The 26,766-nt window shown below is 36.2% G+C and overlaps 1 protein-coding gene across 4 annotated transcripts in view; it reads right to left on the bottom strand.

Annotated features, from left to right (window-relative positions):
- Nucleotides 1-26,766, bottom strand: part of gro (TLE family member transcriptional corepressor groucho) — a 676,251-nt gene that overhangs the window by 122,707 nt on the left and 526,778 nt on the right. For all 4 annotated transcript variants that reach the window (XM_069841169.1, XM_069841170.1, XM_069841171.1 and 1 more), the window contains exon 6: nucleotides 24,714-24,788. In XM_069841169.1, coding sequence (XP_069697270.1) covers nucleotides 24,714-24,788 — 75 coding nt within the window. The remainder of the gene's footprint in view (nucleotides 1-24,713; nucleotides 24,789-26,766) is intronic.

Raw genomic sequence — 26,766 nt, 5'->3', positions numbered from 1 at the left:
ATGGGAAGGGCATGTAGCACGTATGGGCCAATCCAGAATTGCATATAGAGTGTTAGTTGGGAGACCGGAGGGAAACAGACCTTTGGGGAGGCCGAGACGTAGATGGAAAGATAATATTAAAATGGATTTGAGGGAGGTGGGATATGATGATAGAGACTGGATTAATCTTGTACAGGATAGGGACCTATGGAGGGGTTATGTGAGGGCGGCAATGAATCTCCGGGTTCCTTAAAAGCCAGTAAGTAAGTAAGTAAGTATAAATTTGTGAGTTCAACTTGTAATGAAACGACAGAGTTAAATATTGAAAGGTAAAGTGATCCGCAGTGACTAGGTGGGCAAGGACATTACTATTAGTAAATTGTTTTTTGTGCATTAGATTATATATTCTATTCCATAGCGAATGATTACAGTTCATGAATATTTGATCAAGTTTTAAATGTGCTTTTTCTTTTTTAAAGGGAACTTTGCGTCATAAACTACAATGAGTGGTTTTATGAAAGATTCTTTCTTCATAAAACAGGTTTCTAAATACTACACATATTAGGTTATTTTTTAATTTCCCATTTTTATAAATCCGTCTGTCACGAGATGTCATTTGTTTAACTAAAATTATACGACGTAAAACTGTTTTATATGGTATGATCACATCATGGCTTCATAAACATATACAGTATTTTATCTGTAGTAATGTCACGAGAGGTCTGAGATTTGGCGATCTGGGAAATCTCAGACCTCGAGTAACATTTGTTAGGACTATTTCGTCAATAAAATTAAAATGTAAATAATATGTCCCTAAAAGTCGATCACAAAATATTAATAATTGTATATTTACGAATACTTAACCTATTCAGACATTGTGAAGTTGAAATAGATGAATATCGATTACTGCAATAAAGAAATTCGATGTTATTATTCAGTAATGCCAATTGCGAAAAGCGGAATACAGGTTTAACAATGTTAATTTGGCCTACATGTACTGCACTTTTCTCTTATTATTATAACATACATACATTTTCATTATCTGCTGAAATCACAATTTAATTTACAATTTTATAATATAATTACAGTAACCTGATTATTACATTAATTAAATGAAGAACTGCTGAAAACGCAGTTATCATATCTGAATGAAGGAATCTAATTTTTTCAGATAGCCTACAATAGACATGAAATTAGAAGATGAAGATGTAGACGTTTTGGTTTGATATGCGATGATGTTACATAAATTTGAACATCTGACTTTCTATTAATTGTTTAATTTCATTCACAAAATACAAATTTTATAGGCTACAATTATAGGTTAAGTTACCTGTGGGAGCAGGACCAATGTCAGCTGTGCCTTATTTCAACTTACTCAATGCTACACGAAAGCATTTTTTATAGCTCGACAAACGCATTCTCGCTGTAGTGTGTAACGGAACTAAAACTGCTTCTACACAGTTCAATATTCCAATCGCGTATGTGTGCAATCTGGGAAGAATATTGAAAGAATCAAGTTTAAAAGGTACGTTCAATTAAGAAGCATGAAGATTTTGTGTCTACATGGTGCGCCGTTTTGGTCGTCGTCTTCACTGCGTAAATATATTAATTAATATTAAATATCAATCTTGCATCCATTGCTTTAAAGTTGAAAGAAAAGTTTAACCGTGCAGTTGCATCTTAATGTATTCATTATCATCAATTTACGGGGAAACAGTTGGCGACAACGACTAAACAAAAGAACGACCATGCGATAAATTGATAGCGATAAATCTAGCTGCAAAAATTATCGCAAAGTGTGACTGTGATTGGTTGGTATTCAAAATTTCATTACAGTTCATTGGTCGAAAATGGAATGGCGTCATATAAACGAAATAGTCATCTATGTATTTGCTAAAGTTTTAAATCCCATGGTTTGATATTTTCAAGTACGTTTCACCTAATTTAAACACTTACTTGTTTGTATAATTAAAGTTTGTATTTGAATAATTTTGTTTAATTCACACTCTGAAACTATTAGTTATGCACTGTATGTATGTGCAAAACGGTCTATGACATTCTCTACGGCACTCGGCTGCAAGCGGGCCCGGCATCATTCCCGGTGAACGGAGTCCGCTACAGTCGCACCACAGTCTACTATATACAGTCACGAAGGTTGAGTTTTGAGGGTGCTAGAAACAATAGACTGTGTCGGTACTATTTCGCATTGTCTGTAATGAGGCGATATTAGCGATCCTAGTGGTTAGCAACTATCTATGGATGCATATTTACTACGTATTGAGCTTCGTGACTGTATATACTAGACTGTGGTCGCACGCCATAGTCTTTCTCTCTCTGTCCCTGCGTTCAAGGACACAGCACATGGTCACATTGCAACTGATAGCTGCTGTTCAGTTGCCTATGAGCTCTGTTGACGTTTGTATTGACATACGTATGTCTTAGATGAAGATTGAAGATTGTGGCTTAATATGGCACCACAATAGTTTACATTACAACAAAGGATTTATCTTGTAGAGTGTTACTTGAAAAGGAAAAATTGTGGAACAGTGCGACGACGTTTTGCAACGCAATTTCCTGGTGTTCCCGTTCCACATAGGTCGACTATATCAAACCTCCTAAAAAGTTTAGAGAAACACAACTGTACTTACTGAGGAAACTCTCCATGAGATAGAAGAAAGTTACAGCATTCGCCTCGAAAATCTCTATGCCGTCTCTCAGAAGAAACGGGTATTTCGAAAACCACAGCATTTACAGCCATTACATTTTTAAATTTAAGACCTACAGAGTGACAATAGTGAATGAATTACAGCATAAAGATAATGTGATTCTTGTGAATTTTTGTAACTGGGTTTTACAAAGTGTTACCGATGGCGTTGTGGATCCTACAGCATGAGTTCACTTACATGACCATGTTATAACGCAAAACAATAGACACTGGAGCACAGAAAATCATCTCATTCATAAAACTCCTTTACATGATAAGGTTGGAGTATGGTGCGCTATAACTGCACGTAGGATTACAGGCCCTGTATTTTTTGACGATACAATAAATGGTGACAGATACAGAACACAAATGCTCAACTCATTTTTTGAACAGTTAACCGATATCGAGTGTAAAGGCCCATTCCCAGTGAAAATTAAACATAACCGTAAGAAGTTTGCGCCCAGGCTACCAAATGGGATCATTCACAATGATTCACATAAGCATTGACATAAACATTACCGTAAGACGTTAACATGAAAGTTTGCAAACTCCAAACTTTCATGCTTATGCTTACGTGATTTGCAAACAGAATACAATCGTGGAGCGCTGAAGTATACGACAGAATATGAGGAAATGGCGTCGTTGTTATGTATCCATGGTTACCAAGTATGTTTGCTGTTATGTTTATGTTCCCATCGTGAATGATGGTATGACTTCTTGATTTTACCGTAACGTTTATATTCTTAAGTTAACGCTTACGTTATGTTTAATTTTCATTGTGAATGAGCCTTAAGAGTGCTTATTTCCAGCAGGATCCAGCAACTACCCATACAGCAGCCGAAATATTGAATTTGATAAGAGAAATATTCGAGGACAGGGTTATTAGTAGAGGATTACGGCCCTCTAAGTCCCCCGATGTCAGCCTGCGATTTTTATTTATAGGGAAATCTAAAAAAAAAAGAGTATATAAAGACAATCCGCACACAATTCGTGAGTTAAAAGACAGTATTGTACGAGAAATCTGGAGAATTACAGGAGACGAAGTTGCCGTGTAAATGTCAATTCTGTGGTGTTTGGGTAAAGGGAGATAAGTCATAAAAATGAGTTCAGAGAGAAATGAAAATTAAACTTGGAACCCTTATTGCAAATAATTTTCTACACAAATAAAACACATCGACTGCTAGTATTCTTTGATTTTTGCACATCCACTTGTATAATTTAACTTGTGTGTTCATCTGGGGAACAAAATTCCACCTGGACAAAAAAATGACTTATACCCCTTTACCCGAACACCACAGAATTTTCTTCGGACATGTCAGAAATGTGTTGCAGCAGAGGGACATCATTTTCAACACCTTCTGTAGTCATGTTAAGGCTGGTTCACAATAAACCGGGAACGGAAACGACAACGAGAACGAAAACGGAAATAGTGTTAAAATAAATGTATTTAAATGTGAGCATTCACAATAGTTAACGGAAGTAATGTTTAAATACATTTATTTTAACATTATTTCCGTTCTCATACTCGTTGTCGTTTTCGTTCCCGGTTTATTGTGAACCAGCCTTTAGTAAACAATATGAATACTGTAATTTTTATAACCGACTCTAGCGACTGTAGCGGACTCCGTTCACCGGGAATGACAAGCGCTGTCGCCGGGCCCGCTTGCCGCGAGTACCGTAGAGAATGTCATAGACCGCTCTGTATAAGCAAAGTGGGCAAAATAAATAAATAAATAGATAGATAAAGAAATAAGCAAATAAATGAATAGATAAATAGACAGATAAATAAATAAATAGATAGATAAATAAATAAATAAATAAGCAAATAAATAGATAACTAGATAAATAAATAGATAAATAGATAGATAAACAAATAGAAAAATAAATAAATTAGTAAATAAGCTTAAATAAATAGATAAATAATAAATAGACAGATAGATAGATAGATAGATAGATAGATAGATAGATAGATAGATAGATAGATAGATAGATAGATAGATAGATAGATAGATAGATAGATAGATAGATAGATAGATAGATAGATAGATAGATAGATAGATAGATAGATAGGTAGGTAGGTAGGTAGGTAGGTAGGTAGGTAGGCAGGCAGGCAGACAGACAGACAGACAGACAGACATAGACAGACAGACAGAGAGACAGATAGATAGATAGATAGATAGATAGATAGATAGATAGATAGATAGATAGATAGATAGATAGATAGATAGATAGATAGATAGATAGATAGATAGATAGATAGATAGATAGATAGATAAATTTCGACTACAGTTATGGGCTTGAAAATAGCAATTGATATGTCTACTGAAGAAAGTGCTATGTAGGAAAGTATATTTAAGCGTCTCAGATCGTTTTAAGAGATATATCAACGCACAACGAAAACAATTTGAAAACAAATTAAAACAATGGGTAGTGACTTTCAGCCCTGTATGTAATATACAAACACATACGACACATAATTTTAATTGCAGCTCCTGTGGTGTACTGTGAATACGTGCACAAAGTTTAGTAACAATATACTGTATATTATTGACACAATTCAACTTCCTAAAAGTTTGGAGACAACGATTTTTAATATCTTGGTTTCTTTAAATTAGTTGCATTGTACTGAATAATAATTATAAATTTATAAGCTACGGAATACTGTAGACCAGCGTTTCTCAAACTATGGTCCGCGGACCACCTGTGGTCCTCGAGGTCTGCCCTTGTGTTCCTTCAAAAACGAGAGAAGAAAAAATAAAATTCAAACGAATTGCATATCACACTATAGCTGAAAATCTCAGAGTTTGGAAATGACACATGGCAATCGCCTTTCACTTTTTCTCCCAGTACTGAGATTTTATGAAATTTATTACCCTACTCGTCTACTGAATTCCCACTCTACTCTCAGCAACAAAAAAGGGATTTAAAGCACTATGAACGTGGTGTTCCTCGCCATTTTTTCCCTGCACATCCCGCGTCTGTAACCCAGCCAGGGACCACCCGAATTCATAACAGAGGACCAAAGTACCGAACCTTTTCATGTATTGATGACTTTCTTGATAGTTTTGCCGACACCCAGTCTGCACACTGAAATGGTCACGTACTGTACGCCGTACACCAATAATAGAACGTGCCAAATTGCATATTTACTTGTTGAAAATCGGACATGTTTCTGCGTTAATTCTTTTTATTTCTGTTTTTCCAGATGACGATGTAAGAAATTTTAGACTCCGCCTATTTTAAAATCCGGGCGAATCAGATCCAAAAATTCAAATTACAACACTTTTCTAATTATATTTTTTGTAGCCAATCACAAGTAACTTAAAACAAATTCTGTGCATTGTTGATACGTCGCTTGCCTTAAAGCAGTTATTTGTTTGAAATCCTTCTTATGTGGTACACGCTAAAACTCTTTCCAGCTAAATATTGAAGTAAATGTAAATAAATGCACGTGGCATAATGGTTCCTGATTGGCTATTGGACGCACAACGCCTCCAAACTGATGCTTGTCATCTTCTTCCTCATTATTAAAATAGTTCCTTCTAAAATAATAAAATGTATAATATACATGGAATACGAGTGAATTAAACATGCTTATAAGAACACTTTCTTACGATTTAAACAACATGTTTATATTAGTAGTTTCAGACATTACGTGTTAAATCATTGTAACGTGTATTATGGCAACGCGCATGCGTAATAGGCATTAAATCCCTCCCAAGGTGACTTGCAGCTTCACAGAGCACATCAGCACAGCTGGTATAACACAGTGCGAGATTCAGTGTTGCCAACTTCAAATAAATTTCTGTAGAATTAAAGAAATTCTCCACTCTTCAAAGAATAACATTCAATCACGAATCTACAGAAAAAGAAAATCCACTATTCCCAGTAGAGAAATAATAAATATTAACCCTCTGTGAGCATTTTACGGATTAGTTCAATGAATGTGTTGAAATGTCTGCAATATATCAGATGATGGCAGCCCTGCGTGCTCACCTGCTGAAAATAATGCGCCCTGGTGGGTGCTTTGGTAGCTAGCTTGCGATTGCGGAGTAATACATTTCGGTTTTGTTTACGTCTACTTCAATCTTTAGTTGGAAATAGAGTAGTAGTTGTCTATGTCTCTGTTAAAATAGTGCCAATTATACATAATGGAAAACTGGCTTCGATCCGGAACTTTGAAAGGAAAGGAACGTGATTATACGCTTCATTTAGGCAGTGCTAATAGTTCAGAAGCTGTGTGTGAAGATATTAATATCAGTGATTCTAGTGCCATTAAAGAAACATCTAGTCCTGTTCAAAGAAAAAATACTTTCGTCAATATTAGAAGAGTCATTTGGAACTTAGATTTACTTGGTGTGGCAATGAGAGTGAACCAAAACCTCGGTGCATTGTTTGTTACGAAGTGCTTTCAAACGAGTGTATGAAACCCGCGAAATTGAAACGCCACTTAGAGACGAAACACGCAAGTGTAAAAAGTAAACCTGTATAATTATTAATGTGAGTACCAACATTTATTTATTTTGTTAATTAATAAGTTAAGGATTATCCGAACTCTAGTAGCCTTCAATTAATAAAAACACGAAAATAAATTTTCTTCTATTAACATTAACTTAATTAGTTAATACTAATATAAAATTAATTGAAATAATTTAATTTTAATTAATTAATTCTACGATGAAAGAGTAATGGAACGGAGAAAAATTCTCTCCGGCGCCGGGATTTGAACTCGGGTTTTCAGCTGTACGTGCTGATGCTTTATCCACTAAGCCACACCGGATTCCACCCCGGCGTCGGAAGAATCGTCTCAGTTTTAAGGTCCAACTCTTGGGTTCCCTCTAGTGGCCGCCCTCTGCACTACGTCATAGATATCTATGAACCTAGGACCGAAGTCCACACATGTGCTGAGGTGCACTCGTAATGAGTGACTAGTTGGCCGGGATCCGACGGAATAAGCGCCGTCTTAAATCACGACGCATATCATATCTATTATTATAATGTACCGAAGTACATATGATATTTCCATGCAGATATTCTGCGTCATCATACGATGAAAGAGTAATGGAACGGAGAAAAATTCTCTCCGGCGCCGGGATTTGAACCCGGGTTTTCAGCTCTACGTGCTGACGCTTTATCCACTCCGTTCCATTACTCTTTCATCGTATGATGACGCAGAATATCTGCATGGAAATATCATATGTACTTCGGTACATTATAATAACATATATAATTAATTCTATTTTAAAATATAGATATACTGGTATTAAAATATGCTACAAAAATGATAAATTTGCTTTCGAAAGGAACGGGAGTAAGGTGGTCCGCGGAACTGTTCTGACTTAAATAGGTGGTCCCCACTTCAAACAAGTTTGAGAAACGATGCTGTCAAAACTGACCGAAGTTCGCACAAATCTGTCCACAAGACACGGAGCCATTCCATATGGATTCATAAGGTAATTTTTACACGTAACAATCGGGTTGGCCTCGAGATATTGAGCGCGTTGTTAGCAATTAAACAAGGCTTATCACAATGAACTCGCTAGATTAAATATTCGGTTCCAATTAGGCAGCAGGAGGGGATGGCGAAAGGGAGGGTGAGCCGGCAAGTTGGTAACTACCGAGGGGATGAGGGCGAGTAACTCGACTCGTTACCACTGACCACACGGAGACCGCACCGCCGACCGCGCCCGGGCCTGAACCCGGCTCTTCCGCATACACACAGGAGTGGCGTGAGTCGTGTTGCATTACGAGGGAAAAAGAATTGGGACTGCGTGCTTTTACATACGACAAATACTGCAATGCTTTAAAAACCCGACATGCAGATGGTGACGGAAACTGACGTATTTAGTATCCTTCATGCAGAAAAAGTGCTTCAGTCGACCGTGCAGCCCTACAGCCATTTCTCTCGTACTGTCGGATGGATGCTCAATATTTACGAGTCAATTTATCAAGCAAGTATGAACATGAAATGTCACAATTTCTAGCACAAAAATAACGACAGTCTACTAAGACAAAAATAGCACAAATTGATCATTTCCTAGAAAGCGCCAATAATGATTTTCTTGCAGCTAATACATAATTTCATAAACTAATGGTGCCAGTTGTGGCATATTCGGACGGTCCTGGTAGCTAAGTTGACTTTGGGAAGTACAAAGTAGGCATTTTCCTATTCACAGTCGACACTTTGACGAAAGTCAACTTCGATCGTGACTTTACTTCGAAGTCGCCAAAAATCTAGACTTAGACTGTGACTTTCATTCGTGGACATAAGGAAAATGGCTGATATTTGGGAAATTGTTATATTTTCCGAGAAGATTGATAACATCCAGGAAATTATTGAAGTTCCTCATGTTTCTCGGTGTATTATTAATCATGTACAAAACTCTATTAAATTTTATAGAAATAATGAATTCAAATCAATATACAGATTTGAAAAATGGACCGTATTAAATATTATCCACGATTCAACATGCACTGATGAATAACAGAATAATAAAAAAGGATTACCTATTCCATTAATAATACTCTTATTTCACTTCGATATTGCTCTATCGATATAAGGATTAAGGGTTTACTATTGATTTTGTATATTCTCTATACGTCTTCACCAGTTCTAGTAGCATGTCTCTTTCATAATCTGTCATTGGTGGCATATTCTTATCTTTCACGTCTTTACAATTATTTTACATTGAAATAATATCATGGATAAATATATAATATGATGCGAAACTGCGGTCAGCACCATCTGGCAGTGGGGGGCTGAAATAAGATGATCAGCGCCCAACGTCGTAGGTGGTGAACATTATAACTACATGTTGGGTACATTACCCAGATTTCTCTATTTATCCGTTCGAGATATTGCTCGAGGACTCGACGAGGAGCCAAGATGGCAGACAGAAACTTGCTAATAAGTGAACATAAAGTGATATTACGTGTGTGTATAAGCAGTGCATGTTAAACAGTGATGTTTATGGACGTTGTAAAAATAGTGTTGTTGAATGTATTGAGAAGTAATAGCAATATAATAAATTGAACTATCTACGTCGTTCTTGCAGACGTTTCAATTGCGCTGTACAATAAATACCCAAAGAATACAAAACCAATTATCTAACCTTTTGCTTTATTTTTTGCCTCTGTCTGGTCATATTTCAATTGGGTAGTGTAAAATAGATCGTATCTTTTATCTTCCTGTTGGCTCCGGTAAGAATTTTCAGTAGAAGCTGCTGTGAGGAATAAATATGTAAATGTTTTATTTTAAATTGGGTTAGTTTTGAATATCGATGAGGGTGGGAGGGAATACTTTCTGCGCAGTTTAATATTTCGTCACGAGGTGCGTTGCTAAATGCATGGAGTAATTACTCTTTTCGCTACTTGGTGCGCTGGTAGATGTAATAACGCCCCTCCCTCTAAGAGGTGGCAGCAATATCATTTTCTACAACAGCGCCACTAGTATGTGTTACGGGAAACTCGGTAAGTTTCGCATCCTATTATATATTCATCCATGCTAATATTATATAATGCTGCAACAATCGCTTAACGTCTGCCGATGTTCAATTGTTTCACTGATTTGAGACTCAAAAGATGGCTTTTATTGTGGCAATCCCTACTCTACTTCAGATATTCATTAATTTAATTCGTTTAGAAGGCCATGATTGTGATTGCCAACATTAGAACAAGATCGTCAAATCTCGACTTACCAAAGTCAAAGTCAAATTCTCAGAAGTATTGTCTATGAATAGAACTTTTAACAAAGTTAAACTTTACTACGAAAGTCGACTTTGGGAAGTCTTCATTCAAAGTCTCGTTTATGAATACGACCCTTAGTTGGCAGAACGCTGACTTACGACGATCACGAATACAAGTTCAAAGCTCATCCTGCCTGTGGTTTGCGTGGTTTTCTTAAGGCGCTAAGACAAATGAGGGGTTCAGAGCAAACTGTGTAACTTCACTTGACATGAAAATGGAGATACTGGCATATTTTATAGCAAGAATATCCACAGTTTAGAAAGCTAGGAGGAAATGCGTATACAAATTATCACAGCACTCAGATTTCAGCGCTTTATTTGTTTGCTGAATGTTTTCTAAACGTATTTACTTTTATAAATACTCATTTTTCACAGAAGTATTCCAGATGAGTTACACTTTGTGCTCTAAGCCTCTAATATGTCGGGATGAGTCCTAAGAGATACTGATCCCTCCCCACACAAATTTCGGCATCTTCTTATGTTGCCTTCGGTGCAAGAGCTGGGGTCCCTTCTCTTGCTCGGGATAGAGACCGATATAGGGGCTTATGTGAGGGCGGCAATGAACCTCCGGGTTCCTTAAAAGCCGTAAGTAAGTAAGTTATAAAGTTACGAGTTCATATTAAATTAATAGGAAAAATGTAACATCTTTTTTTGTTACCCTTCAAGGTGTATGTAACCCACAGACCAACGGTTCCCAACCTTTTTTGTATCATCCCTTAACTGGGTTTTTACTGAAACTATACGATCCCTAACTCCCCCACATCATTTTTACCACACCACTTACATAGGTTAGTTTTTTGAGTTTAAAATAATACAAACAAACTTAGCAAAAGCAAAATTTATTTTACAATTTTCTGAAAGTAATAATATAATGAAAACTAATAATTCTGATAGTTACTTCATTAACATGTTTTTTATTACGTTATACTATCAAACACAAATTTTATAAAATTTTTGTGTTACTTACAAATGGCTTTTAGAGAACCCGGAGTTCTCACAAAAGCCCGCCATCGGTATCTATCCTGAACAAGATCAATCCACTCCCCAGCATCATATCCCACCTCCCTTAAATCCAGTTTATTATCCTCCCATCTACGTCTCGGCCACGCCAAAGGTCTTTTTCCCTCTAGTCTCCCAATTAAATATGCATTTCTGGATTCACTCATACGTGCTACATGCCCTGCCCATTTCAAACGTCTGGATTTAATGTTCCTAATTATGTTAGGTGAAGAATACAATGCATGCAGCTCTGCGCTGTCCAGTAACTACTTTGTGTAACAAATAAAAAGATTACAGTTCCAAAACACATCTATACTAATAATAAATCTGTAGCAAAAGTTTTTCTGGTTATTTTCGATTTTCCAAAAATAATTGGTGTTAACATGTATAATTAATCATCCTGAAACCGAAAATCGCTTTTTTGAAATTTTTGTCTGTCTGTCTGTCTGGATGTTTGTTACCTTTTCACGCGATAATGGCTGAATCGATTTATATGAAAATTGGAATATAAATTAAGTTCGTTGTAACTTAGATTTTAGGCTATATGGCATTCAAAATACTTTATTTAAAAGGGAGGTTATAAAGGGCCTTGAATGAAATAAATCGAAATATCTCCCTTATTATTAACTTTTGTGAAAAATGTCTCATAACAAAAGTTTATTTAAAAATGATTTCATTCCAAGCAAAATTTTGATGGGACCAAATAGCACCAAAAACGGATGTTCTCTGAACCAAATGATCATATTTTAATTATTTGCATGTAATAACAATTAAGAAATATGTTAAAGGAATTATCATTGCACTAAATGAGTGGTCTCTGGACCAAAATGATCGCATTTTAATTATTTAAATGCAATTTAAATTAAGTGACATATTAAAAGATTTATCCTTCTATCAAACACGAATGTTCCCTGGACCAGATATCCTATTTTAATTATGTAATTACTTTATATTTATATCTAATAAGTGCAGCGGAGCGCACGGGTACAGCTAGTTTCAAATAATTAATTTCAGATTTATCTTTACTTGTATCATGGAGCGAGGCATTAGCAATTATCTTTGGCGTGCCCCAGGTGAGAAACCGCTGCCTTAATCATATGAGGTTTTTTGGAGGAGAGGAGTGTGAAATCATTTACATGAAAGAGCCATATCCAGCACTACAAGAACGGTACCGTCGTGGGCCTCCAAACCCAGACGTCGTAAGTGATCATTTTAATGAGTTGGTCCCGTCTTAGAAAAACAAACGGCGAGAGAGGATTCTAAGTTGACAGGTTCACACCGCGATACAAATGACAGCTTTCAATTAACAGGCAGAGATCCCGCGCTTGGTCGGCGTGCCCTCCTTCTGTCCACTCAAATTACGGGCGAATTATTTAAAACACACAGACGAAATGCATAATTTAAATTACTAACAGATCCACCAATTCGCATACATAAAATTTAATTGAACTTGTCCAATATTGAAATGGAAATTAAAAAGGATAAATAATGTAGTTAACGATTTTCGTTTCAATTTAAACAACAAATGGAAAGCGAACGAAGAAAACAGAGCAATTTGCACACGAAAAAAAAAAAAAAAAAAAAACAGAATTTTTACAACTATTTAAACATGCCAACGACCGAATTAACTCGAAATCGCTAGCGATTTGTGGTGCCCTTACAACTCAAATTGCTTTTCCATGGATCTACATAAGTTACAATACGTTGCTATGACGTTGCCAAGGTCGAGGTCATGTTGGAAACGTAGTGGTAATTGCAATATAAGTACAGTAGCTAGAAGAAATCCATTCCGAGTATCAACGTGTACTGCAGCTTTCTTAGCTTTCCCTGTATTTCCTCACTTAGTGTAGTAATCAATATTAAATATAAGCGGAAAATATGTCTTACGTAATACTGTAAGCATTTATCACTAAGTGACCAGCGTATAGAGAGACAAAAACATGTAAGCCTAAAAAGGCTGACCAGTGTTTCGCTCTCTTAGCTACAAGTGATCTTACAAAAAGTCAGAACCACGTGTTACAGCTTTTCTTCTAAAACAAGGAGACAGAGACGTAGGTCAGACGGCAGGCGCATTGCCTGTTGCTCTCGGGCGTAGGTTTGATTCCCTCTTGGGCTGATTACCTGGATGTGTTTTTTCGAGGTTGGTAAATGATAAAGCACAAGACGCCATTTGGTAGCACTTTGTAAATTCACTCTGATAACTAGGGGGCGGATGTTGATGATCTAAAAATCTACTTAAAATGATCATTAAAATGCCCTAAAACCAGTAGCGGCTCGCCGTAAAAAAAAATAGGTGAAGTGCTATTCACATACACAAATGCATTTACAGTTTTACCAATATAATGAGTGGGCCTACTATTCGTAAACTACATACAGTTTTAATAGTTCTAGAACACATGCAAACAGGAAAATTAATTTAATTCAGGACTCACCCAATTTCTTGCATACCAAGTCAATCCTCCTACATTTTAAAGCAGCAAACCTGTCGATGATGTCTTCATAAAATGTCTGAGTTTATCTGAGGGTAGACAGTATATCCCTGAGCAAAGCTATGGGGCTAATAATGAAAGTCTCTCCTGTGAAGTATCAATCTTTTCAAACAGAAAAGCTTCTTTCATCGGAAGAATTTTTTAAAGTTATTTTATACAACTTCTGTACTTTCTTAGCACTTTTTAAAACAAATAACAAATGGAACTGTAGGTCGTCCAGAATTTAAAACATCTTTTTATCCTCATATTTAAGTCTACAAAAGACATTTCTAATAAATTACAAACCGTGTCATTTTCGAGATACATATTTTGCACTCATTAATCAACATTTTCTATGTACTGGTACCCAAGTATTTGTATAATAGCACTATGATGTATGATGATACACTATGTACACTTATCACTAATATATTCTAAATATATTAAATAATAAGTTAATATTTACGTACACAATATTAAACTACATGCGTATATTTACGCGCGCGTTAAACTTTTGTATACAAGAGTTGGAACAAAACTGGTAAGATCATGAGCTCATGAGAAAAAAATAATACACGCGGCGGAAAACAACTTCTAAACTTTGCGAATGAATGTGGGGTGTATTTCTGATAAAATAACATAGAGCCAGCTAATTTACCACTGCAGGGGTGGATGCTTGGAAACAAGAAATGAGGATACTATTCTCGAGTCAGGTAGTACATACTGTAAAATTTCACAGCCCTTAAACAATAGCCCCAGGCCTTGGAGACTAGCTGCAACCCTTCTCTATTATTAGTACCGTTAGATCTGCAAACTGGTTACTCCACCTTCAACAAGTTTGACAGTTCTCAGTAACTGAAAGACTCAGAAATGCACTTCACTCATACAATCTTTCTTTAGTGCGTGACGTCACGTTACCATGGAAACCAAGTGCTGTATGAGAATGGGAGCCCAAATAATTTCACCTGTAGGGTAAACATTGATAATTTCGTGGCAGTGGTTATTTCGTAATACTTTTTCTTTGCTCTTTTGTGAACTAACCAATGGTGTTACGAGATCCAAATTTCCGCCAAGGGATTGCATATGTTGTCCAGTTTCCAGAAACATACAGCTAAGCTTTGTGTGACTATTGTAGTTGCTTCAGTGAGCTTTTATGTTTGGAGAGAGCAAGTCTGCGTCGACTTCTCAGGCATACAAATTTTGTGGATGTTTGTAATTACATTACAGGCTTATCACTAAAGGTAAGCATATGATATTTGGTACAAAGATTTATTGTATCTTCATGAAATTTTAGGGAATGTTTTTGGAATTTTAGATACATATGTAGTCGCCATATAGGCTTAACTTTACTGATAGAAATCTTAGCTGTTTGAGGCGAAATTTTGTTGAGCATTAAGTGTTACAATTTTTAAAATAGTATAAAATGTATTACAATAGGAATTTTAGAAATCTGAAGACAAGATGTGATAACAAAAAAGAAAACGGAGACGCAATGGGTTCAGTGTAGCTTCTGTTTGATTTGTTATCATACTAAGTGCCAATGATAAGTGCTAGATGACTTGCAAAAATTATGACAGAAGATGGAACATGGCTCCACCATTTTGGACTGGAGACAGAGGCAGAAAATGGAGTGGCATCATGCAAATTCACCAAAGAAATATAAATTCCAAAGTACACTTTCGGCAGGAAACGTTATGGCTACTGTGTTTTTCGATTCAGAAGGACTCTTGCTTGTGGACATCATGCCACACGGAACCACCATTCATTCTGACACGTATGTGGCAACTCTCAAGAAACTTCAAGCTCAACTGAGTCGTGTTCGACGACATCGGGAGAAGCAGGATGTTCTGCTATTGCACGACAACGCACAGCCATATGTCAGTCACAAGACCAAAGACCAGATCAGAAATTCGGATAGACAACACTGAAACAGCCACCTTACAGTCCTGAACTGGCACCGTGCGATTACCATCTCTTTGGTAAACTGAAGGATCCCTTCGCGGAACGAGGTTAGAAGATGACTCCCTTGTGCACGCTGCTCAAGAGTGGCTCAGACGTGTTGGTCCAGACTTTTACCGTGCTGGTCTACAGGCCCTCGTTCCTAGGTTACGTAAGGCAGTTGAAAGGGACAGCGATTATGTGGAAAAGTGACATTTTGTTCCTTATGGATGCATCTACATTCTGTGAAAATAGCAAAACTGTAGGATAAAAATATAATTTTTAAACAAACGTTAATGCATTACTTTTGGAGTTACCCTAGTAATATAGGCTATAGTAAAATCCGTAATAAAAGTGTTCACCCTTTCAGGGCAAAGAAGATCCCTTTTCAATTTCAATTTTTACTTTGATTTCATTCTTATTATGTGTTGATATGTATTTCTATGTTTTCTTGCTATGAATATTAGACGGAATTACTATGTTTGAAGTCTTGTAACAATAAATGAGAATTTCATTTGCCTTTAATGAATTTTTCCACAATTCTTCTACCACTCACGAAATTATCAATGCAATATCACGAAATTACCAAGGTTATCACGAAATAACCAACCTTTCAGCTTAAGTTGTAAACGTGGTTTGTGGCACATATTCAAGAAAGTATCCAATCTTTTATGTCTCCAGATTTGTACAGCAAGTTATCGTCTTTTAGATGAAAAAATCGGAATAAGGATATATTTACACATTTGCATTTTAAATTAGTTTTCATGAAATTATCACGAAATTACCAATGTTTACCCTACAGTATTGTAAGTTCCAATAGTCACAGCTCGGCGCTCGTAACAGTTGATATTATTCTATTCAGCGGACGATTACAGGTAGTATTTATGCAACTAAACACTGTTTATAACGCCTTCAGCCGAATGAGGGCTGGACTTTAGAGTCTGTTCCAAACTATAAACTCAACTTCACTGTTATTGACTTATTCAGTAGCTAATTATACTGACCTATTTGGTTAGAAAATGATTTAACAGGCCTATCGGTAAAAAAGAAAGTAAAATGCATTCTAAATGATCTAAAAGTTCTTCAAAGTATTAAAAATGAAAAAAAAAGCCGAAAAAATATAAAAATGACCTATTAGTTCAAAAACGTCAAAAACTGCAAAAATGCAATATAAGAAATTACTTTTTTACGTTGATATTAACATAGGAAGAATTTCTATATTAATAGGCATCGTCCTAATGTCAAAAATAAGAAGATGACTTTTCATCAACATCCGCCCTTTACTGATAACATAGAAAATGAACGGGGATAGCTCTACTGAGCCACGGTAATGTATACTTAAACCATTTTATCACAGATCTGGTCAACATAAAATACTCATTTTTTACTCCATTTGTATTGTATTTTTGGTCCAAGGAAAACACGCCTCTTTTTACGAAAAGTCTCTTCTGTTTTACGAGTATTTTCGTGAAAGAAGAGTAGATATTTTCCCTGGACCGAAATTGCAATAGAAATGGAGAAGGTATAAATTTATATTTTATAGTAGAGTTCACTGACGTTGTACCCTTTCATTTTCTAGGCTATCCCAGTGATTTTATTAAGTACTAAGAAATGACATTCTTGCGCAAGGTTTTACCAACCGTAAGGCGAATGTCAAGTAATCTGTGGCCATTCCTCGCCTTATCTCTTCAAATATATTGTTATAATTAACTCCACCGACGCTAAAACAGCCTACTAGTTCATACAGCGTCGTTAAATAACCAACCAACAAAAACCTTTAAAGATCTTTAGAGATTGTCTATTTTGTGCCTTTTTTTCCAAGTGAAACGCTCGTTAATATTTTAGTAGAAGTGATTGATTTGATATGAATTATTCACGAATGAATTTACAAATACATATTATAAGAGTAACGGATTCCAATCAATGGTTCAGGACAAACCGTACCATAGTAAGAGATAAGGACAGACAGATCGCATGGTACCTAACAACCATTTTCCCTGTGTTAGGAACGCTAAAAACGCAAAATATTTCGAAATGAAATTTTTCAGCATCACAATACTTTCACATTGTATTTTGTACACTGGGGAGGTAAACAAAAGTCAGTAGGCCTATTCAGTTCCTTATTCTGTCCCCAATTAATATGCCTGTTTATAGTTTATTTCCTTGGACTATATTTAAAAACTACGCGAATATAAACCGATCTAAAAAAAAATCTTTGCACCAAAATAATATGAACATTAATTTTCTGCATTTCACACAAAGAATTTACACTTCACAATCCCACAATATAATAAGTAGAGTTCGGATGTTAGGCAAAACGCCTTTTATTACTGGCTTACTATATATATATATATATATATATATATATATATATATATATATATATGCCAAAGTAATATAGATTTAAATACATTTCGAGGTATTTAGGAGTGATAGAACCAATTTTTATTTTACCTACTTAAACTCTTTCTAGCTATTTTAAGAATAAATGCCTATTTTTGTCATTTTCATCATTTAAAAAGAAATTGAGAGTTTATATATTTGTTGTTCTAAGTTATTTTAACATCCCATACTTCATTGCCTTAAATCTACCCTTCTCACGTGCGATTTTAATATACTGCCTATCCCACAGTTGTAACACATTTTGCTTCCGCGCTCACCAGATCTCAAACCACTGCACTTATTCCTATTAAAAGTCACTGGCGTATTCGAATCCTGGCATAGTTTTTATTTATTTGTCTATGGCTTTTATTCTCTGAATCCGCTAACTAAGTATTCCTTCATTATCAACAATAGCTTTAAGTGCCTCCACAGAAAGAAGTGTAATGGATTGAGATCTGGTGAGCATGGATGCCAAGCATGTTCGAATCTCGATGAGACAACGATCTGCGACCTGTGTTCAGGCAGAAGGTCGACATTTTGAACTGTTCATCTAAGAAAATGTAAACAGAATGCATCATAATAATTCTAGCAAACAAACGTACTGCAGTGCACCATGACCTTAACTTTCAACTCCTACTCGGGAACTAAGCATTTTCGGACCCATGTTGATATGACCTTTCTTTTTCTCCTGTACATATTAGGAATCCATATCTGAAGTTTTACCAAATTGTTTCCTTACATGTTGTATAACGGTCTTACTAATAAAAACTCTATATACAGACGTTTAACTGTCTTATACAGGGACATCATTTTATTTTTACTAACATTTTAAATATTAACTTGCCTATACCTCTGGATCAACGCCGTTTGCTATCCCCTTCCACGACTGGAGTTCGATGATACTGGCGTAATATACAAACAAATCATTTTACTAGGTATAGGAGGGAAGAACAGTAGTTCATCCATTTATGTAAACTAGGAAATATTGCGCTTTTGAGTTTAATCATTTTCATTAGGTTTTTGTTTAATCAAAATACGGTACAATATTAACAATGCGTGTTTTTACTCACGAACTGAGCTGTCCATGTGGACGTATTCATTATGCAGTGTATATTATACTGTCTACAGCACATTAGCGTACAATATAGAGAATGAAGTTAAATTGAAAAATAATCATAATATGGATATTTAAACACATTTCGATACAGGCTTCAGTTCTAATGTGCACATTATCGCACTATAGCATATTGTACTTAATTCCAATTCCAGTTCTTCGTACTAGTACCTCATGTTGAAATAATTCTGTACCTACTCTATTTACGTACTGTAAATTCAATCTTCACTTCTGCCCGAAAAGATAAAATTACTCAGACATACTACCTACTGTTCGTCCAAGTGGTTATGTCGTAGGGTCGTAGAAAGGAGGGAAATCACGTGACAGTTAATTACTTAACGAGACCCTTTTATTTAAGTTATTTTAAACAGTTGTATAATATTACGTAGACGTCCAATTCCTAACAGAAATTAATGTTCTCAGAAAAGAGCTAAGACAGCCCAGCCACTAGCTGGCGAATATAAAAGCTGGTTGGGGAAACCGGGATACGACGTAGGCAAATGGACGACAGTACCTGTGCGAAAATGATTCAATATTGAAAGCTCTTTCGTCCCTGGAAAATGCGAACATATTTTTGGAACGTACTGTGGCTACTATGACTGTATATGCGGTCTTGGATCTGTGTGGAAGACGGTTGAAGGGGTGGGAGTGAAGTACATTCAAAAACTCAGGTACAATAAAAATTGAAGTAAAAATAAAATGATATCCCTGTACTTATACAATGAGTAGCTCATTTATAAGTCGTGTGTAAATTCCTTACTAATAATCACTACATACGTCATGTATAACAGTATAACCAGCGTATAGATAATTAAGTATGGAACTTCGCGTCGGTACCTTTGTTGTAGCCGGACTGATTTCAATGACCTTCAAGCCAGCTAGAGCGTGAGATTCTGCTTTCTCCCTAGAGTTGGCGCTGACATCACACCAGCTAGCAGTCGACACAGCGGAAATATAACACACATAATTAATACATCTAGGTACATTATATACTCAAATAAAATAAATTGGATCCATAAAATAATAAATCCGTTATTAACTGTAATGTCTAGACTCTAGAGTTCCTTTATAATGAGAGTTGAGACGTTGACCCCAACAACAATTAAAATATGTAATGATTTGATAGCACTGAAAATAGAAAAACAAAACTCTTATGAGACGTAAAACCATATACCTATATTATATTATATACAAATATTAAACGAATTCGATACATAATTTTATAATATAATTTATTATATATTATCTGAAATATAAACAATTATTATTACAACTAGTTCGTCACTGAGAAATAAGGAAAAGCTGTTAACTTGAATTTATTTGAAGCAAAGCGTAACTGGATTATGCACTAAGGTGGGCGATGTTTGGATCCTGTGTCTCAACTCCATACTCAAATTATTATCTTAGCGTATGCTCGATTACACTAACCTCTAGCGCTTGAAAGTGGAACTAAACGCCGGCACACAGAGAAACAAAACACAGGAAAATTCGCTCAGTGTCCATTCTTTATAATCCCTATTCGCTGTATAACTGTTAACGCAGTTACGTCATAGTTTCGTCATTACTTCATTACAAAAGGTAATATACAGTAATATCTGAGATTCTCTATTGCATCCGGTAGAGCACTCTAGTGTGCCGTGTTTTAAGTATCGATAGTACAACGGGCTCTGATCAATTACACACTATATTTTGGTCAAAGAGTACAAGCTACAGCAATATTATTCTATTTATTCTGTGCTCTTTGGTGTGTTCTTCTGTGGTTACAAGGCATCTATCATCATAAAAATGACAGTCGATACGATCAGCTGTTAGAGAGGCGGCCATTTTTGTCTCTATATACAACGTTTAAACAAGGGGTTTCGTGTATATAACTACTGCAAAGCAATTCCCATTGTATAGTTACAGGCTGTTTATACATCTATCGCTTATGCATGGTTTATTAGTAAGTTTTCTGTCTTAACTCTGCATAAGTCTCGTATATTTATTTTATTGGGTTATTTTATGACGCTTTATCAGCATCTAGGTTGAATGATATGAAGGTGATAATGCCGGTGAAATGAGTCCGGGGTCCAGCACCGAAAGTTACCCAGCATTTGCTCGTATTGGGTTGAGGGAAAACCCCGGAAAAAACCTCAACCAGGTAACTTGCCCCGCCCGGATTCGAACCCGGGCCACCTGGTAAGTCTCGTATAAAAACTGTACACGGTTTATTAGTAAGACCGTAAGTCGATAAACTTCAAAGTAGGTTTTTTGCTGGAACTACCGTTACTAGTACAGCAGAGGAGGCAAGACCTGTCCTGTGACATCACTCGCCAGTAGGTTTGGAGGGGAAGATAAGGTTTTAGTTTCAGCTGAGCTTTCGTGTTGGTGGATATGTCTAATACTAACCAAACCGAAACAAACTTCCTCCTATCCTTTTGCCTGTGGCATAGCTCACATTCCAGGTCTCGCCTCTCGATCTGCAGTCTTGGTTGGCACGACAGCAGCGCCGCTTGTCAATCCTATTCCAAGCTCTGGTCACTAATACAGTGATACTGAGTAAACTTACTTCTATCCCGAATTTATCATTACGGAGATCATCCTGATGGGCTTCTCCATCCACTACTACAACTTCTCAAAACTAATATTAATAAGGAATGAAGTTTTCTAACAGTGACATTCAAATTAACTTTTCCACAAAATGAACACTGTGCCCATTTTCTACCTCCGAAAATAAACGGTTACTTTCCAATACAGGATTCCTCAGCGTCGTTTAATATCACTCGTGCTAACCAATACTCTCACTGATACCCAAAGCTCTGTTTACATATAACTAGAGAGCGGAATTTTAGGCCCTAAAAAGTGACATATTAGGCGCCTAAAATAGGCTTATTTAGGCACTATAAAATAAAAAATAGGCTTTTTTGTTAAACAATGTCAAATATAAGAGTGTTTTTCATTCACCAATTACATTTCCATAGTTTCTTCACAGTAGCTGATCAGCACCTATTGTGGCTATTGTGTCGCTCACTGTTGTACTTACAAACGGTGAGAAAAAAGGAAAGGGTTGTTATCTGTCTTGGAATGTAAGAGAATGCTTATTCGGGTACAACCCAGCGAGTTTGTGTTAAATTGCTGACAGACAGAGGAAGATATAATAATAATAATAATAATAATAATAATAATAATAATGTATGTCGACACCTGATCACCTAATTGGAATAATAAGTTATTATTAAAGTAAGACCTAAATAAATACAATTAAATTGTGAAAAGGAGCAGATAAAATAAGGTTTAAAGTCTTAAGGGTTATCACGGTTGGTTTAAACATGCACTAAAACCAGACGTAAGTGCAAGTTTGAACCAATAAATTATTGAGATTTGCGATAAAATAATGAGTCTAGGAAATTGTATATTTAGTATGTAGAACTACATTTGTTTATAGATCTTTTGTTATATTATTAAGTTTTGTACCTGTGAACTATATCAATAAATCAATATGACAAATATGACAAAATAATAATAATAATAATAATAATAATTTGTCCCGCAGGAGTTCTTTTACATGCCACTAAATCTACTGACATGAGCCTGTCGCAATGAAGCGCACTTAAATGCCATTGACCTGGGCCGGGATCGAACCCGCAATCTCAAGCACAAAAGGCCAGCGCTATACCGACTACGTCACCCAGACCGACTGAAAGTTGGAATTTTAGGATTGAAATATTGTAAGAATGAGAAGGGGTGACCTGGAGGTACTTCTCTATTGTGTTGCTCACTGCTAGGAAAGAGTTGTTATCTGTCTTGGAATGTGAACGGTACAGGTTGTTAAGAAAAACAGTAAATAGTTACAAAAAATGATGCAAACATTAAAAAAAACTTAAAAATGAGCACTAACGTCGAAATAGGCATTTTAAGCACTATAAAATCGCTTTATTTATACCTATATTTCCATGAAAAATGTAAATATTAAATCTCGAGCGTGTATGTATCAAGGAAAAAATAGGTTTTTGCCTAAATTCCGCTCTCTACATATAACATTTACTGATTACGTATTTCAATTCGCTTTTTAAGTGCTGCAATGGATGCTTGTCGATCATTTATTTTAGTCAGACAAGAAAGTCAAAAACACCTAGAGGTTAGGCAATCATTAGAACAGTGAACACGCATGCACGAGGTGCATTTGCACACGAATGCCCATCTCTGCTTTAAGATAGCCTGCCACTAAGCGACCCGTCGAACTTACGACTTATAAGTGTTTGTACTATGTTGGTAATATTTAGATTACGAGATCTTTCATACAGCTTATATTACAATCTTATTTTCGTTAGAACTGCATTTTGATGGAACCTGGCTCATTGTAGGTTACAGATCTTGAATATAGTTGCCAGCTATAGGTTGCAAAACTAATGGAGATCGAAAAAAATTGATTTTGACAACATACCGGCTATGTCTAACTTAAAAGCAATGAGCGTATTCCGAATCTCACAGGTCCGGTGGCATCAATGACGTCACGTTGCAGCGAAATAAGGAACAAAACTGCTGGAAGGATCGATGGCTGTCATGGCGACTGTACAAGTTGTTGTCTGTGCTACGCTAGCAAAATTTTGCGAAATTTTCGTACTTCCATCTCGTTCAAAGAAAAGATAGCATGAACAATTTATTTCTCGAACCGGTAGTAATAACGGGTCCGTTGACATGTTCGCTTATAAGCCATTAACATATTGTTTTTACGTTGTGCTCATTACAAACAATACAGCAGAACTAAAGCAGAACACACCGCCATGACACAACAGTGCACGATGTTATTCGTCTGCTAATTCCCGCCCTATACAAGAACCAATCAGATTCACTGATGGCGGCTGATGGCCACTGCCACCACCTCTGCAAGTTGATGGCACCGGTGCGACACCGGTGGAGCATCAATGTCGTCATCGGTGGAATTCGGAACACCGTGATGCCATCGGAATGCCCACCGATGAGATTCGGAATACGCTCAATGTTTTGGTCTTGGGCAAAAAAGTTAAGAATCCCTGCCCTACAACCTGGAAAAGTTTTGGGGTATTGTCGGGAATCGAATTCGGGATCTCTTGGTTCATAACTAGACACGCAAACCCTTCACCAAGGAGGCGGTCGGGAAAACCATGAATACACAAGTTCCTCATAAATAAATAAATAAATAAATAAATAAATAAATAAATAAATAAATAAATAAATAAACACTATCACATACATGTGAATGGGTGTGCGTGCGTGTGGAGATGTGGTATGAGACTACCGCATACTGGAATTGAAGGGGAAGGCGAATTGGTCGAAGAAAACCTGTCCCACAATCGCTATGTCCACTGTCTATCGCCCGAACTCGGTGCCCTATCCCGCGGGAAGCACAGGTAGAGGATGCTTACCCCTATGATGGCGTTCAGCTCCGTCATGGTCACTTGCTTCGCGCGCTCCACGGCCGTAGCCACCTGCTGCTGGTGCTGCAAAAGAAAACAACAAACAATGCAGGCAGGTTTGTAGTAATGCATGCTATGTATAGGGCAGACCAGCTAACTTAATACCTCAAGGGTGAAACCTAACAATTTTTCTCCCCATTACTATATATGCTAGTGGATTATGGTGATTTTCTAGTTTGAAGGTTGAATTTTCTCTTACCAACTTCGTTTCGAATTTCGGTACTGACAAATACTACAACTGGTAGTGTTTTTGTAACTGTTATGTTGGTATTACGGTCGTAGCCGTGGTAAGCGTTTTCGGTTCTGGCGTTTTTGAAAACCAAATACTACTAGATTTCTGGGTCGGTTACTGGAAGATAGTGAAATTCGAACTTGTTAATAATTAATTAATATTAGTATTAATATTAATATATAATAGTTACTTTATGTGTTGCTTTGTGGTTATAATTCAAGAATAGTCAGATAAGTACATATAGTTATAATATTATACTTGGGTGTGATAATGCACGCGGGTAGGCCTAATTGATAAAAATACTATTTCACATTTTAATGAATTTCTTTCGTGTTTAGATTTTTATTACAATGTCAAAGAGAGGAAATAGCGTGGCAGTGACTCCTCCAAGGAAGAAAATGTGCGGCATTCAGAGTACTCTTCAGAAATCTGTATAATGAGTTGAAGGCAGAAGATAATGAAGAAGGAATTATGCTAACGGAGACAGCAATTATAACCAGAATATCAAAATTATTAGGAGTAAGTATTCTTAAGCATATATTTCAAAGTGGTATTCAGTTTTAGGCGTTTGTACTAATAATTTCATGTGGTCAAACAAAACATATTTTTAGGTTAGGTGTCTAGAATATTAACTGTTTAATCAAGTCAGTGAATTTCGTATTGTCAGAAAAAATACATTTAAGATACTGTATACTGCAGTAGGTGACGGCTTAAATACATTAACAAATTACACGAAGAAATAATCAAACAGCATGAAAGTAAATTTTCGGTTTTCTGTTTTGCTATTAAATTAACCGTTCAGATCACAATTTACAAGCCACATCGGCCGAAGAAAATACAATACATATTGTTGTAATTACTATCTTGATATTTCAGCAAATATTACATGAATGTTGGCCTGTTATGGTGCTTAAAAAAAGAATTCAGTTTTATATAAGAACCGGATGCTCTATAAAACTTAGGAACAGTAACGCTGGCTGAATAATTTATTCATGACTTGTCTAAGTAATATTAAATGTAATGTTTCTTCAGAAAAGCTACCCCATCCAATCTACTTCTTACAGATATGACACTCGAGACGTCCAGGACACACTACTGGGAAACTAACCATTTCTCTTCGTCCTGGACCTCTCGCATGTTATGTTGGTAATTAGTAACAAGTTTGAGGGAGGGACTACAACAGTGTATTAGAATATACAGAGAATTCGCAGTTAGCGGATTCTTACTTTCTTCAAACACTCCTGAACTTCTAGATTACTAATCGGAAAAAAAAAATGTGCAAATTTCCTATGATATCTTTTTTTGTTTCGATAACACCGCACCCTGAAGGCATATTGTGCAAGTCGACAGAACTGAAGATAGCGAGATGAGTCCCGAGGATTTGCCATAGGATTATCCGACGTTTGCTTTACAAATAGTGAAAACCTCAGAAGAAATATCAGATAATTGATCGGACTTGAAGCCACGCCCGAGCTCCGTTCAGACCTCGCTATCCTGTGAGGTGCGCCGATGGCCAAATACGTTGCTACTTAGTAATACAGGTTATTTTCAAGGAACGCGTAATTGAGTGACGTTTTCACAAAACTCGTTATCTACAAAATCTTCTTTTTTCAAGACAACTCTTTTCTAAAATACACAACTGTAGATACCGAGTTTTGAAAAATCTCTTTTATTTCAAGATGCATTTACTGATATACCTACCAACTTTAGCTTAATTCTGATAGCACCATTGGATTCTCCTGATACAAAAACATAAGGATACGCTAAAAT

The sequence above is a fragment of the Periplaneta americana genome, chromosome 12, assembly GCF_040183065.1.
Source record: "Periplaneta americana isolate PAMFEO1 chromosome 12, P.americana_PAMFEO1_priV1, whole genome shotgun sequence".
In the NCBI taxonomy this organism is placed as follows: Eukaryota; Metazoa; Arthropoda; class Insecta; order Blattodea; family Blattidae; genus Periplaneta; species Periplaneta americana.
This window is presented reverse-complemented; position numbering and strand designations above follow the sequence as displayed.